This window comes from Haliotis rufescens, unplaced genomic scaffold (assembly GCF_023055435.1).
Source record: "Haliotis rufescens isolate VD_foot unplaced genomic scaffold, xgHalRufe1.0.p SCAF_6, whole genome shotgun sequence".
Lineage (NCBI taxonomy): Eukaryota > Metazoa > Mollusca > Gastropoda > Lepetellida > Haliotidae > Haliotis > Haliotis rufescens.
Genome location: NW_025964334.1, coordinates 42,976,891 through 42,993,574, shown reverse-complemented (window position 1 = coordinate 42,993,574; position 16,684 = coordinate 42,976,891). Strand labels below are relative to the sequence as shown.

At 39.0% G+C, this 16,684-nt stretch overlaps 1 protein-coding gene across 5 annotated transcripts in view; it reads right to left on the bottom strand.

Moving 5' to 3' along the window:
- The window catches only part of LOC124114626 (CWF19-like protein 1), a 329,927-nt gene that overhangs the window by 34,769 nt on the left and 278,474 nt on the right, over nt 1-16,684 (bottom strand). For all 5 annotated transcript variants that reach the window (XR_007218701.1, XM_048385574.1, XM_048385573.1 and 2 more), the window contains one exon: nt 15,410-15,503. Coding sequence is in view for 4 of the 5 variants with exons in the window: in XM_048385574.1 (XP_048241531.1) it covers nt 15,410-15,503 (94 nt within the window). In the remaining variant the exon portion in view is untranslated. The remainder of the gene's footprint in view (nt 1-15,409; nt 15,504-16,684) is intronic.

Sequence of the window (16,684 nt, the reverse complement as noted above, 5' to 3'; positions counted from 1 at the left end):
AATGGCTGTTAGGCATCCTGCACGGCTTCGTTCACGTTCACCCTCAAATGTACCATAGAAATCTGCGATTGTGCGTGTTCAATGTTCGAATGCATTTTTGCGACAGGCGTTCGTTTATTTATTAAAATTCCACTAATTCATTTATCACATTGAGTTGCTCGCCTCTTCTCCAGTTGCTCACACTCTCAACTGATGTAGCTGCCTTGATTAACTGGAGTCCGGATGTACCTAATTACAAACTCTGTTCTAATTATGCTAATCGTGGAAGTGCATTATACTGGATGACAAACTTAGTAATCCTTTCACACTAATGATCCTTGTTTACAATGAACGCATGCCAATTGACTAAACAAACATCTTTAAGTAGAAGTATCACAATGGACGGTGTGTACAACTGTTTGACAAACAATATCAACCAATATTTCATATTTAGAATTACCATTACACGAAATCACAGAAACATATATATTAAATTTTACTTTGAAAACTCCAGAACTAATGTCGTGAACGTAATATAATAGGAATTTATTCCAACGATGTGTTTCCTATATATGTTTCCTTGTACAATTTTAAATTCATGGATTTTTTATCTATTATTTTGCAATGATCGTGACAATCGCTAAAAGGCTCTCTCTTGCTATTCCGTTTAGTGATTATTCTAGTTTAGACAGCGAAAGCCTCTCCTTATACAACCAGTGCTTTTCTAACCCCGATTTATTTAAGACAGCTTCTGTCATTCGCTATACAAACAGTGCTTTTCTAACCCCGACCTAGTTAAGACAGCGGCAGCCTTTCGTTGTACAAACAGTGCTTTTCTAACCCCAATTAAGTTTATACAGCGGCAGCCTTTCGTTAAACAAACAGAGCTTTTCTAACTCCGACCTAATTAAAACAGCAGCAGCCTTTCGTTATACAAACAGTGCTTTTTCAAACCGCGATCTAATTAAGACAGCGGTATTATTTACATTATCTGTTACTAAAATCTGCGCAAATGTTCTATTTCTTATGTAAAATGCTGTCAACATAAAGAAATAAAAATTATTTCATAACACTCCAAATATAGTTGCCATAATAAAATAGTATTAACGTATTATTGTCACGTGCAAAAATACTGTTCGGTAACATTAGTTTCAAACCACAAGAAACAATCTTATAAGTTCAAAAAATTCAATGAAGCAGGGGTAAAATCTATCCATATATACAAAATTGTATAGTTTTGGAAATACCAACTATACAAAAATGTATATTTTGGAAATATCAAATATACAAAATTGTATATTTTGTATATATGGGTATTTTTTCTTGTGCCAATCTTTATTAACCATTAATCTTTCGGGAGCTAGCAGATAACTGTTATGATCTTTATGTAACGAACTTGGATATTCCAAGTCAACTTCTAGTATGTACCCTTTATTCACATCATTCACATTGATATTATGGATATCATTCACTTCGATATCATCGATCCACTCAAAACCACCCGTGGGTAAAGGTTGACTCATAGCCCATCCGTACAAATTGTTAGCGTCGAGATATAATATGTGGGTGTCGGGTTTACTGGGATCGTATCCTTCCACTAATTTATTATTAGCCTTAGAATACCTTTTCGCCGCCATCGATACACCACCTCTTAATCCTTTCTCAATAAACAAGTGCATATCATAATCTGTGAGTAGTTTTAGTTCTACACCGGTCTTCTTCATGCCGGGTCTAAGCCGTATTGTTTTAAACATGTCTTTCTAAATATCTCGAATATATCGGCGAGTAACAGTACATCGGTTTTTAAGTACAGATCGTGATAATCGCCTAAATTCTTACAACCTAATTTATCCCAGACCGTCAGAGCGTGTTCATAATCGGCATCTGTTATTTTAGATTCTGTTAAGTTACTATAGAATGATTCGAGGGGTGGTAATTCAGTTTCGTCGAATCTAGACCAATCATCCATATATTCATAAGGATATACACCTTTTCTCAGCAACAAATGACGAGTTATCTTATCGGTATATTGATTTGTTATCGCAAAGTCATCGGGATTGTTCGCATTAGCTAAATTGTCCAGGGAAGATAACAGAAACTGTACGGAGTCTATGAATCTAAGCCCATTACTTTGCTTTATTCTAGATTTTCCATCCTTGTCCCTATAATGTATAGGTTTAGTCAACGAGAACGATATGTATTTTTCCATATTGTTAGGAATGCACGTTAAACCGCCGTCGGTCTTTGAGATAGCTTGCATAATGAGATGTGAATCGTATCCCCTAAGGTTGTGAAACACAACGGGGATGGGTATTGTTTGAGAATTCATTTTTAGTTTCAAGTTACACTTGTTATGAGCGGCCCCCGATAATTACCCGTGACGTGACAATGATCTCTTACGGAATCCCCATCCAGGGGTTTATTACAAATGTGACAACTCGTTGACTTCTTATGGGCCCTCCAATCATCCCTCCTCATACACATGGGTTTCTTACACGATAATTTTTCCCTGATTATTCTCTCTTCATTTTGTAGATATTCCAGGAACTTTCCCGCTGCATCGCGACCTCTGTAAATCACGGGCGGGTTTGTTTTCCCATCATACCTTACAACTATATATCCAAACCCACAAGGAATATGTTCTTGACTTTTGTACGTAAAACTACTATCTTGATTATTATGGTTGGTATTTTCTATGGGTTTGATAAGCGCTTCGAAGTCGGCGTAAATTACGTACGGTACTGGCATTTGATTACAATAATGTTCAAATTTTAATATATATTTTTTCCCTCTTAGGCATATCGATCCTGATAGCGGTCTGTCCAACACCTCTACAGTCTTCTTTATGCGCTTCTAATAGATCTTGTCTGCTGTACCCATGTAGGCATCTTTCACAGAAATATTTCTTTTCCTTATGTTTTGTTTGATCGTATAATAGCCTGTTTAAACTCTTTATCCATGTATAATGATATTTACCATCTTTTTCGATCAGAAATGAATTGATTCTGGGAGTATGTTCCGGAGCGGAGCTTATCCTGTGTACAACAATTCCTTTAGAATGTCCGAAAACATTTATAGCAAAATTATTTTGCTTTTCCACCTTATCAATTTGTGATATTGGTGTAGGTTCGTCTATACCATCGAAGTTGAGTCCATCATTTTGGGGATAGCTAGAAGGTCTATCCGGATGCTTGTCTACGGGGAACAATGCAGATCTTATCATCATTCTTAAACAATCATCGGATTTATTTTTTATGTTAATTATGGCTTTTTTCTTCTTATAATACGGGGGTAAATCTATATAAGATCCACCTTTGAAGGGCATATAATTTGCTATATCTCAATATAAACTATCGATTTTATCCACACCCCAACCCGAACCTCTATTAGTCCAGCGTTCTAAAGTTTCCTGTATCCTCTGAATTGATGTATCTAATGATGCGTTTATAGTATCAGATTCGGTTATAACTTCTTGATTGCTACGGAAATATGGTTCGGTATATTTGGTGCTATCGTCTGTGTTACTTTTACTCAATAACATTTTAATCGTCAGCTGGTATTTTATACTATGTAAATCATCTAACTCCTCGTTAATTTTACTCGATATGAAGGGCTTAATATCGTTAACATCCATGTTGGAATTAATATCCATCTTCCAACCTCTTAGACATTTACCAACGTCGGAGGATGTGGGTACAAATATTAATTCTTGTTGTTTATTCTCAACATCATTATCAATATCAACATTATTATCATGATGTTGAATATCATTATTATCTAGTAAAGCGATCAATTCAGCTCTTCTCATTCGAGAATAACCTCTCAGCCCACTGTTTCTCGCTCGAGCTTTGAGTTCCCTAACAGTCTGGGGTTTGTTGTATTCCAAACCTAGTAAGGTAATCAATTCAGCTTTTCTCATTCGAGAATATCCACGTAGGCCACTTTGCTTTGCCATAGCCTTCAACTCTCTGACAAAAAACATTGTGGTTGAATGGTATATGCAAAACGAGACAAATGTCTAATTGGTTGTTTTCATATATCTAAATACGTATTCTCCCCAACCTATTCCTCTCATTGATGTAATCTCTCTTCCTAGCATAAATAATCTTGTTCCTGACCCTATCAGCACCGTGTTTCTTACATAAACAATAACGACCTTTGACCCCTATCCAACATACAGAACACGTATAGTTAATGTTTCCGCGCCTGATGTAATAATTGTGTATGCTGCAATAAATATCAACACAGCGTCGGTTACATAGAGTCGGCTTACCCATGAGTGTAAATCTGCACTGATTCATGGTTTATACTCTATCATATCATTTGTCTAAATGCAAATCACATCTACAATAGTGAAGGCAGTCAGCCAACGCTATTCATAGATTAGCTGTCGCTCTAACTAGGTCATGGTTTATGCGTAGTTATGGTATAGCTGAAAACTGCAACAGCTGATAACCCAATTATCACAAATATGACCTCGCGGTTTTTCTGAGCCTCTGACAGTGTATAAAACTGACTCATTGTTGGTCTCGGTATTGGATCAAGTTTTTTCCCATAAACGAGGAAGTATTCGTGCATGGCAGATTCGACATCCTTAAACGTTTGAATTGAATGTCCTTCCTTACGCAGTTCTTCATGAATAAAGTCTAATCTTAATGTCCTATTTCTGGCCCATTGTGACTGAGCTTTTTCGAGTTGATCTAATGCTTTATTATGTCATTTACGCTTCTCTTCAACTTCTTTAGCGTTTGACCATCATCGCAATTGTTGCCATATTCAAATGTTTAATTAATTACTTCATTATGTCTTCCGGGATAAGCCCTTGTTTGATGAGCATATCCTTTGTTGCCATTGCTAATCCAATATCCAGAATCATCATACCGATATCATATCCATTAAAATCTAGCTTGGGAGGTGTGGCTTTAGTAATCATTTTTAGCCGGTGACCACCACTGAATGATACGTTGCGTTTACCAACATTTTACTGTCTGTAACTGGAGTAGTCATGCTTCTTATAGCATTATATGGGGGCTAACCTCTAATTGAACTTCTTGTTGTGGCATCGGGGGTGACGTTTTCTCTTCTCCGGTCTTATAAAACAACCATACAGCCGCTATACCAGCAACTCCTATTAGTGCCCATGTTTTAATCGGATCAATATTTGAATTATTTATTAATTTCGCTTTCCTCGCGAGTCCTCCCATTCTTCCTGCGGCTATTTTTGGGGTTTTTTTCCTCATCACTCTGGGTTGTTTTTGTGTTTGTGGTTCCTCATTCACTATCTGTTGTTCCTCGTTCACTTGTTGTTGCGTTTCCGCAATCTGTTGTGGTGTCACCTGTTAAGTCTCCATTATTATTAAGTGGGCACGTATGTTTAAATTGACAATACCTAGCCATTATTAAAGCTGTGGTGAGTGGAGCTAAGAACATTCCGTATCTATGATAAAACTCACAGCTCACTGAGCTTATAGCGTGTTCGATGAATGGGTCTTTCTCGAGAGATTCGCATAAATACATGCGATGTTCTGCCGGGATAGGGAGAAACGTACTAGCTACGACTGTGTATAGTTGTAATATAGCCGACCCTATCATTTTAGTCATGGTAGCTCCAAGTCTAGACTCGTAACGCGCGTACAGTTTTTTAATTTCTTCGTCGGTCATGTTATCAATTTTTTCGATGGTATAATTTCCCCCCAAATATTGGGAACATTTTCCACCGGCTACCAAAGCCGCAAGTCTTTCTCTATGTGTATCTAAAGATTTATCTGTAACTTGTTGATCAACATCAGATTCTTTGAGCATTTGTTCGATGAGTTCGTCGCATTCCATAATGTAATACCTAAGGAGATATTTAAGTCTAACATAATATAATATGACATATCCAATACATCCAGTAATAATGAACTGTTGCGAAAGAATGAGGATTTCGAGCCACATTTTATGTCATATTAACCGCTAATGTTCAATTTATCGTATTTTTGCTACATTTTGCCACATTTTACTATAATTTTGCTATATTAGCTATAATTTTGCCATAATTTTGCTACATTTTGCTAAGCAATGGCATAAGCAGCTGGTTGATCGCTTTTTAATACGAGTTTACAGTGCTTCGTTGCCGATAACAGTTTTCTGACTTTATCTCGTTCGAGCTTGGTATAAATAACATCATTTTCACGTAGTCATTCCTCAAATGAGTCTCGGTTCTTTGCAATGAAACAGGGCTACCCATTTGGTCTGCTCTCTGAGATTTTTCAGGACAGAGTTGAATTTTTGAGTAAGTACCCAAACGCTATGTTGAGTATGCTGTCCGGAGAATGCTAAATACGAAAGCATATCTTTCTTTTTTGTGAGTTCTTTACTCGTGCTGCAGTCGTCTATAACGAAAAGAGTTGATTCTCCTTTGTATTTTTCATGACATACTCGTAAACAGTCTTGTAAACGATCGCCCGGATCGACTCTGTGTACCACGTCGTCATTCATTACCCAATCTCTCTATAGGTATGTTTTATTAACGCTTATAGTCGGGCACAGAATAATAATATGATCGAAAACGTCCCGATAATGACTTTCTAAAATATCTAGAATAAAAGCTGTTTTTCCGCAGCCCGTTTGCCCGCATATGATAGCGCAGTGCGGATCTTTAGGTAAAAGATTATTAATAGATTGCTTGCACGAATCTTCCATTCTGTATATTAAGTTGCGCATCCATAATGACATACAAATATATGTTTAATTTACCAGCTGCTTCCTGTAGCTTCATTATCTGTATAGTAACACCCTCGCTAGCATTTTCTATTCTCCTCCCACTGCCGTGTAATTGATCATCGTCCGTTGTTCGCATGTCGAGCCATAGCGCGTACTTCGTGGTGAGGTATTCACCCATCGATACACTCCCGAGAGACAGATCTTTCACGACCGCGATAACTTCCGGGGAACGTTTTATAGAAGGAAGTTTTTTAATCTCATCCCACTGGTGATACGCTTGCATTCCTTGGCTATATAGTTGATTAGGAACGCCCTCGATAGTCAATTCTACTTTTGTAATCTTGGGATTGTAAAACTTCTCAGTATTTCTTTTAAACGCATCGGAGGGGTCCTCGAACAACATTAAAATACCCTTCAACGACCTCGTGTGGACGTTCAGATTGATATTCCACATCGTATCTTTTTTGTCCCTCGTGATCTTTCGATGTCGCAGCACGCGATCGTACAAAATGGCTAAACTTCCCGTATAATGGTTACGAATTTGTCTGGCTAATTTGGGATCCGTTATCATATCGTACTCCAGAGAGATATTGTCAATGGAATAGCTAGCATCTTCACCACCAGTTCTGATTACTCTACCGTAGTCATTAAAAGTGAGTTCGTATTCTAACCTATGGCCTAGGGATGCTTGATAAAAGGGCATGTGGGAATCTAGTAATTCAAAGTCTAGGGGAATATAGAATCGGTTATCTTTTTCGTTGGTATCAACACCATTTTCAGCGCCCACGCGCAGTCTCAATGTGTTCTTATTACAAATACCTTGGTACTGTAAGTTTTCCCGCTCTTTATCCGTTCTCCAGAGATCCATGTAGTAATAGTATACAGCACTATCGTCGATACTCAAAACCTCATTACCGCTAATTTTAATCGCGATTTTCTTAACGATAGCACGACCTATGTTCTGAACGGGCTCCCTGTTAACGTCGGTAGAAGTCAAACTAATCGTAAATGCTAGTCGGACAGTTCCCAGAACTAACACATCGTGTGCGCCGAGATTAGGAAAGCGAACCAGAAGCGTTTGATTCTGATCGATGGTACTAGGGTTATTAGTTATAGTTACAGACTGACGAATTGCTTTGACCCCTAATGGATCTCGAAGTCTACGTTGTGGGTTTAACTTGCGTCCGTATTGCGAAGACATTCTTATATTGAAAACATGTTTATGTCTATGTCTATGTCTATGTTTAATATAAAAATGACTGATTTTGATCTAGATACCTTTGATGACTTTGATAACCAGAATCCAATCGAAGATACTGATGAAACCAGGTTTAGTAGTCTTAACGATGAACTTTTACAATCAAACGTCAATGATTATTACGATGCCTTAAAAGATGATAAAAATTATGTTACCCCATTAGGTCGTCACTATTAAAAGTTTACGATAGATAGTAAAGGAATATTGCGAATACGCGGCGAACCCGATATTGATCTTATGCATTCTAGTACTCGTAAGCCCCTAGCTTTAGGTTTTGTGGACCACCGACGACCAAACTTCCCGCGAAGACTACTAAGGTTCTTCGAACCGTGCGTGATGAACTCGGTAATACAGATGATTTGGAAGATTCCTCGATGGTGGCCTCGGATGGACTCGAAAAAATCTTAGATACCTATTACTATATTCCACGTTACAGGTACCATCCTTGGAGTTTAGTATTAGGGATTTACGAGGTCTTGACAAGGCAATGCAAACAATGCGGGGAGAACTCATCAATAATATAGCCAAGCTATCCGAACTCGACAAGCATATAGCTTATGAGAAAACAAAATTTGAACAGCCGGGTGATGAGTTCAGTAGACGCCGCGTAGCGGAAAGATTGCGTAACTTAGAAGACGAAAGATCGGCTCGCCTCGAAGCAGCTTCCAGTAATAGAAAGGCACTTCGTTCGCAAATCAGTCGAATTCGAGTAACTATCGATCAAGTCCTCAACGATGACACTACACTGGCCGATAAAATTAAAACATTGTTCAGAGAACAGGGAATAACCATTGCCAGTATTTTAACCGCGTTGGGATTTATTATATCGACTTTGACTCTCGCGTTAACCAGTGGCACAGGTGGTACAGGTGGTGGCGGATCACCGCCTACGTCGGATGGTATAAAAGAGTGGATAAAAAAGCATTTAAAAGCATTAGGTACAGCACTGGGAAAGCTCGCTGAGAAAGCCGCGGCCGCACTTCCCGGTATAATAGGGAGTGTTGTTTCCTGGCTATTGAATTTATTAGCTAAGACAACCACTTGGCTTAGTCAAAACTTGTGGGGGTTGATCGTAGCAATTGCAGGGCTGTTGTACGTATCCGCTAAGAACTATTTATCCAAATCATGAGTAAACCAACTGCGACTCCACCTAATACAAGCGCTGTTTTTTCATCGATATGTTGTTGATTTTTAGCCGCAATATGCGGTGACACTTGTGCGTCAGTAGATGGTTGTGCATTAAAAGATGTGTTAGTAGATAACTGTGGCTTGACTATTCCCTTTTCACCTGTGATTGTTTGCGTTATTAATTCAACGTTAATATCTGAATTTATGCCTGGTTTTTGTTTATCGGTAGCGATAACAATTTTATTATTATAACCTATCACTTGACCGATCTTAAGTTCCATATTACTCGGAGACATGTATAGTCCCGGCGCATAAACGTAGTCCACTTTGGATTGAGCGTACTGTAATGCATCTTGAAAACGCTTCATAGACGATGGTATGTCAACTGGTGAATTAATGGCGTCCTCCCTTTTTGCGACAAACTGTTTTTGCGCATCGAACGCCGTCCCAGTTCCGATAATGGACGTTTGTGTTTGCGATTGTGCACCGAGAATGGCCCACACATAAGTTCTTATCGATTCATTAACTCATTAATTAAAATTATTTTCCGTTTTATCATTAAGAAATTCATTCCAAGGGTCTGTTGTATCGTTTGGATGCACAAACTTTGTTATAATATAAGGAATGCCACTCTCAAAGTTCATACGATCTGCTCTAAACTGTTTACTCGAGAGAGCAAAGCCTGAAGGGATCACACCCTCTTTAATTAAATAATCGCTTTTATCTTTAATAGTTCTTTGTCCATTGTACGGAATACCTAGACCATGGCTAGGTCCTTTAATGCGTCAATCTTTACTCGTAGAAACATTAAATTCATTACAAATACGTTCGAAGGCCCTCTTATTATAATGATTATTTGCGTGATTCCATGCTGGATCCAGCGGTAATGGAACACTAATTTCTTTAAGTATATGTCTAATCTGATAGTACACGTGAAATAATATAACAGACTTATATAGTTTAAATCCTGGGGCATTAGCAGATACGCCACATCCCGTTGTGGCACACCATACGGCAAAGTTTAACTGATTCTGCCAAAATTGCATCTGACGGTTAAACTAATCGTCCACCATTGTATCGTTAGTTGCAGTGAAACTGTATTTTTCAAAGATATCGTGGAATTTAACGGTAAACTCAGCACCAGAGGCAGTTACTATAATCGATTGATTAGTAATGTAAGTTGATTTCATATTTAAGTTATGATATAGTATCACTGTATATTTAATATGTATGTTACACTCCCGGGAATAACAAATGGTCAGTCTATTGAACTGCTTCATACTATCGATAACTCGGATGGACAACTCGAAGTAGCTATCTGTGACGTAACGTACTACCCACGGTGGACCAATATAAATGCTGCAAGATATAATAATGAGATGTTTATAAAAGAAGAAAATAACCTCATTACTATACCTGATGGGTATTACAGCGTATGCTCACTCAATGATGAAATTTTTAAGCCTAATGGAATGAGTCTCACACAAAATGAGTCGAATTGGACAGTGAAATTCGACACTGGAGAAAAAGGTTCAATTTATTTTTATGGTAACTTACCAGTTACACTTGGATTTAGGCTTAAAACGGGAATTATGAGAACCAATGAAGCACGACAGGGAGATACATTACCCGATTTAGTTCCCTATAAAGAGTTGTGTATCCACCTTGATCAAATCAGTACGACGTATAATATTAAACTAGAAAGTCCTTCAACTCTGCTCAGATCTGTTCCAGTGAAAAATGAAAAATATAATAGCGGTAGAACGGAATCTTTCTCACCATTACAATATAAAAAAATGAAGCGGGGTATTATTTCAGACCTTAAAATTTCTGTATTAGATGTAAAACACCAACCAGTACATATAGGATACTTAAGTGTAACACTACATATTAAAAATAATGGTTGATGCATCAGGCCCTGGAACGCTCAGACAATGTAATACAATTGCGCTTTCCGATCTCGGAGACACGGAAGGATTCGATAAACCCGGTAGCAATGGTAAGTTATACGCTTTACACTTACACGATAATGTATACAAGCGAAAAGAAGTCACATTTACGGGTAATCTAGAAGATTTAAGCGATGTCAACGTCAGTAGACTCCTTAAAAACACTTCGTACAATATTATTCGCAACGACGATAATAAATGGACTATGGTCGACACAAACATCGAGTGGCTACTGAATATCGTCATTACCCCACCGTATGCGATGATGGGTAAGGGCCATAATTTAACTAAGATAATAAATAGTGGCATCGTACTCGCGGCTTATATCCCATCAAAACGAAAAAGTGTGTTAGTCACCCCCCTGCCAGAAAACCCAGGTCATATGTTATATAGTCGTCCGGCCTTAAAATGTTAGTTTACATTTGGTTACAGAATTCGATGATATTAAAGTTAACTTGAGTGCAATACCTAATATTTCTACTCTTATTATTGAAGTCTTGTTCGGAGATGTAAATGGCTCAAGAAACACGAGCGTCGACGTTGTAGTATTATTCATATCGGAGCATCGCCCGTTGCAACCCTCGAGGGGGTTCAAATTATTAAAAGTGGTAGTATTTCTCTTACTAAGATATTCTTGCCGTATAATATACATTTGATAAGGTTGATGTATAGTCTCAAAACATTTAAGCAAGACCAATTAAAGACTATTATATGATCGTGATATACACTATGAGTTTATATCCAGCGCTCGATGAAGCAATTGAAAAGATTGAAACTGTTGATGGATTTCGATTACATCAAATAAGCGACATAAAACATCGAATAGAGAAGGATAGGGAGTTGAGACTTGGATTGTATAAAAAGTATCGCAGAGCCGTGAATGCTCTCGACGGAGTTGACACCGCGCTTGTAGCAGCTGGCATGGGACTCGGTGTAGCAGGTGTTGGTTTACTATCAACTATAATCGCCGCGCCTATCGTGCTCGGCATGGAAATAGCCGCTGGAGTCTCGGGACTGGCAGGAATAGCGATAAAATTTATTTCTCGTAGGTTACAAAAGAAAGCATTAAAACACGATAGTATTCAGATACTCGATGAAGCAAAGTTGAACAGCATTGAGGATCATATTTCAACAGCAATGGTCGATTGTAAGATATCCGAGGATGAGTTTCGTTTAGTGTTGTCAGAACTCACCAAATACAACGAAATGAAGCAGGAGATTCGATCAAAATCTCGTAAGACCAGTGGTATTAGTGAGGATGAGAAAAAAAAGTTCATAGAACAGGGGAGGCAACAAGCGCGTCAATTATTCCGTGCCAAAACCAAAGAACTGGTTGGAGATTAAAAATAGATTGCTTACTATCGTTTGATCACATTTAGACAAATGCTTACATACATATATATAATAATGGAGATCGAAAAAGCTATTAAATGGAGAGAATTACCACAAGGTTTTTATTTTATCAGTGATGTCAAACCAACCAAATACGGTTATCAATTGTTTCTTATCAATGTACAAGAAGAGTGTAGTTATATAGTCTGGTCTCCTAGTAAAATGAATGAAGAACTTAATAAAAATGTTGAATATCGCTTTATCGATAAAAATAATGAAGAATATTTTTATTACCATTTAGGCTCATCTAAAGCAATGATTGGCCCCAGGTATTGGTGAGCTAGAGCCAATTTAACTTAATCTTATGACTATCATTGAATCGCATCATCATTTACGCATAAAAAATGCCACCTGTAGTAGCAGTATAGGTATATGAATCCGGCGCCAGTGGAAGTGGTCCAGAACCCCCATTACCTATACTACTGATCAGGCACCGGTGAGCTGTAGGATGTCCGCTGACAGTTCTGGCATGTGGCAGATCAATGTTGGGGGAGACGATCTTTGGGCAGATCAAGGTGAGTCTGAGTGGAGCTACCACCCGAGGGAGCCACCATGTCCGGCCTGGACAGAGCCTGTGCCAGAACATGCTCTCAACCTGATGAGTGAGTCCGAAATGAGAAATTACATGAAACATTGTGTTGGTACCGGAGGTCTACCGTTTCCATCCCCTGTACGTGGATGGACTACAACATGCGTCTGGTTGAGAAATATCTGTAGAAACACATTGCACTGCTCCCCATAGGTCAATTGACCTAATTCTGGTCGGAGATGTTTACAGTTGGAGTACTTGACACGTGACATGTAAATCACCCTGCGCAGTAGCCGAGAAAACCGAGAAAACAATCTCCACACAGAGACAATCTTCAATGAACTGTGTGGTACACATACAAGTGGTTATACCCGAGTGCTGCAAAAACCGTGGTAAATCCGGGAGGGCCATGGAAGAGCCTCTTTGAGGAACGCTGGTGCTAAGGCAGGGTAGAGGAGTGTTGGTGCCGGAGATGTCGACGAAGAAGACTGTGGATGTCGTCATTGGATGGCAGGGCCGGAGCAGAGCAAAAACTGAACACCGTGATATGAGAGACCGGTCAATGATGATTCCTAGAAGTGGGTACCCGGTAGCCTATGACGATGGGGTGAAACAGGCTAAATGAGCCTGAACAATGAAGATCTGCCAGTTCTGATACAGACACTGTCCACCAGAAGCCATGTTTTGATGGAAACCTAGCACGTATTGGCCAAGCGGCTTGTAGGAGGCTTTGAAGAAGCGGCTTCCAACAAACATGTGAGCTCCTTCAGCCTCATCCAAGGAGTGAACCTGCAGGTCACCTCTCCTAAAGCATGGCGCTTTAAACGACGGGGTTAAGGAAAAACGCAAAAGCGCAAAACAAAACCTTGTCCAGCCAACAAGTGTGCAAGTTGAATCAGACCAAATGTCTACTGGTTGAAAAGATTCCTACCAGGAGGTTGAACGATAGTCACGATCCCTAAGAGTACGGGAGAGCAGCTATAGGAGCAGCGATAATTGAAAAAGACGTGGTTTCACCTTGCCTCTCCGCTGTAACGACATACGGGAGTCCGTAATAGGAGATGCTAGTGGCGACGGTAAGGCAATGGGCCGATGGCGCCATCAGTGCCACTTATGCCAAAGTAGAGTGGAGGATCGACTGAGATACTCAGGCTCCGGGAAGGCGTCGGTTGCACCAGTGCCTCTCTGTTGTGACGATCTATGAGAGTCAGTAATAGAAGGAGGTGCCAGTGGTGCCGGTGAGGCAATAGCCGATGAGTAGGGTAGAGGATCGGTTGAGATACTCAGGCATCGAGGGTGCCGGGAGCGCCGGAGGCACCACAAAAATATTTGTAAAAAACATGTCATGAATAAAGTTTCTTCAAACACTTTTTTATAATGTTATATTTAACTTTCATTGTCATATGTTTCAATGACGAAATTGCCTGTTCCGAGTCTGTTGGCCATCAAACATTTCCCTAACAGTTTCATAAACATTTCCTTTGTATGCAAAATATAAGCCTCCATAAAGTCTTGTAATCTCTTCATTAGAACAGTCAGGGTCACTGCCGGGAACATCATATTGCAGCCAAAAATATCCGACATCAAACAACTGTATTTCTTCTATTAGATGCTGGGCTGTCTATAAACTTTGCGAGAGCCTTTGACCAGATGTGTATTAGAGACATGTCTTGTATTAGAGACCCAGCATGTAATAGAGGAAATATCAATACATTTTACAGTTCCTATTGGTGGTCAATGGGCAGCAATTTGTTATGAATCGAAATGTAGGCTATCGATGTATTCATGCGCACGTTTTTTGTGTGAAAAGGTTTAACATATTCAAGAGGGGTTTCTGCAGTAAGGTTCAAACAGCTGGACTCACTGTATTTAAGAAATAAACGACGAGTTGGAGTTGTTATTTTATTTGTTATGAGATATCAACATTATGTACAAGCTTAAAAAATATTTACACGTGTGTAAATTATGATAACTCCCTCAATAGAATCCAACCCCAGCAGTGTCAGACATGTCCAATTTATGATGGATGGGTATTTCCCGCATATTCTCATAATCCTCACGTCGATTACCTGTACCTTTTCTCACATTACCAATTGTCATATCTCTTGTCATCGCTTTCGGATGCGATCATTCGGCCATTGCTCTGCCCAGCTATACATTCATGGGGAACAACTCACTAGGGACGCCTCTCAAAAATAAGGTTGTCCAATATACGTGATCATCAAGTTTCGAACCCCTTGAAATGACGTCATGATAAAACAATGTCTTATCGTGAAATAAACCCCGCTTCATTCTTCATTGTTCTTTGTGATTTATCGCATAGCTGTCTTATATAATACAATAAGGTTGAAACAGCTGGACTCACTGTATATCACAATAATGAACCAGAAATGCATTGGTTGGAGCTGAGGATGCAAGTATAAGGTAAATGGTTTATTTCCGAATAATTATTTCTTAAAGTGCAGTTACCTGAATCTGAAGATGTTGTGTCCTGTAGTTCCTCTCATAGAATACAACGTCTTTGTTTCTGGACTTGAAGTACTTCTTCAAACATGTCTTATAGGTAACATAGATAAGGAAATGTTCTCCCTGTTGTTTCATCGGTTATACAGTCACAATCTGACAATATATCAAACTTTTCAAACAACCCCTTTCAGTGTTCTGGCTACAGGATAGTGTGTTCTCAAATCTTGGGGAATTCGTTATCACCACAAGAGACTAAGAGACAACTGGTACCCAAACACAGTAATGTATACTGAACTGCAAAAGAAACGTCACCCCAAGTAACAAGTAGTTGTCATTTAAATATCTGTGTAATTTTTGTCAAAGTTTCTAAAATTTAACATAACCTTGTCCGGAAAAATGAAATTTGATGATAAAAATACAAAGCAGATGACAATAAAACTGATCGCTCAAATGCATCATGGTAACGGCCATGGTAACCAACCAAATGCACGTGAGTTCCGTGCAGATTGAAATGAACATGCGTTCCCCCATTTCTTGCCCTATAAAAATCCACCCAGAACCGATGTGCACTACTTTTATTACTGCGGAATGTCGGGGAATCCCAATATTACAGTCGAGGGAATTCCGTTTCTGCTCACGTGTATCGTCATGCACAGGACATTTAGCGACTTTCATGCATATTCATTGTCCAAACAACCCTTTGAAACCGAAGGCCGAGAATGAATGAAACAGCAAATGTGCAGGCCCGCTGGCCTCGGTTCAACTTTCATGTCTTCGGGTTTCATTTCTAACTAGCATTTCTCCAACTGTGTTTCCCGTAAGGGAAGTAATGTATGAATCTTGCAGTAACTGACCATGTTATTTGAAACAGCTGCCTCCTCTCGGACATATTTCTTCCGGTTCGTTACAGTCTGACAGTTGCAGTTCTTTCACCCCTTGCCCTTATTGACAGGTCCAATGAACATTGTTTTGATCCCATTCTCTGTTGATTGGCTACTGACTGTGTAGGCGTGTCAAGTTATGTGCATAAATTAAACGATCACCTGATTCATGTCACGCCACTGTATGTATTCCTACACCTGGAATGTTTATCAATCATTTTTGTCTGTTTTGATATATAAAACTGTTTTTGGTTAAACTATTGCAAATAAAACATGTTTTAGGTTGTCGAATTTAATTATAAGCATTGACTGTGTATTTTTTTTGGTTCATTGAGGTATGGATTGAAAAATCGATATGCAAACTTTTGTAAGAATCCGCTAAGAATTTGACACTTTA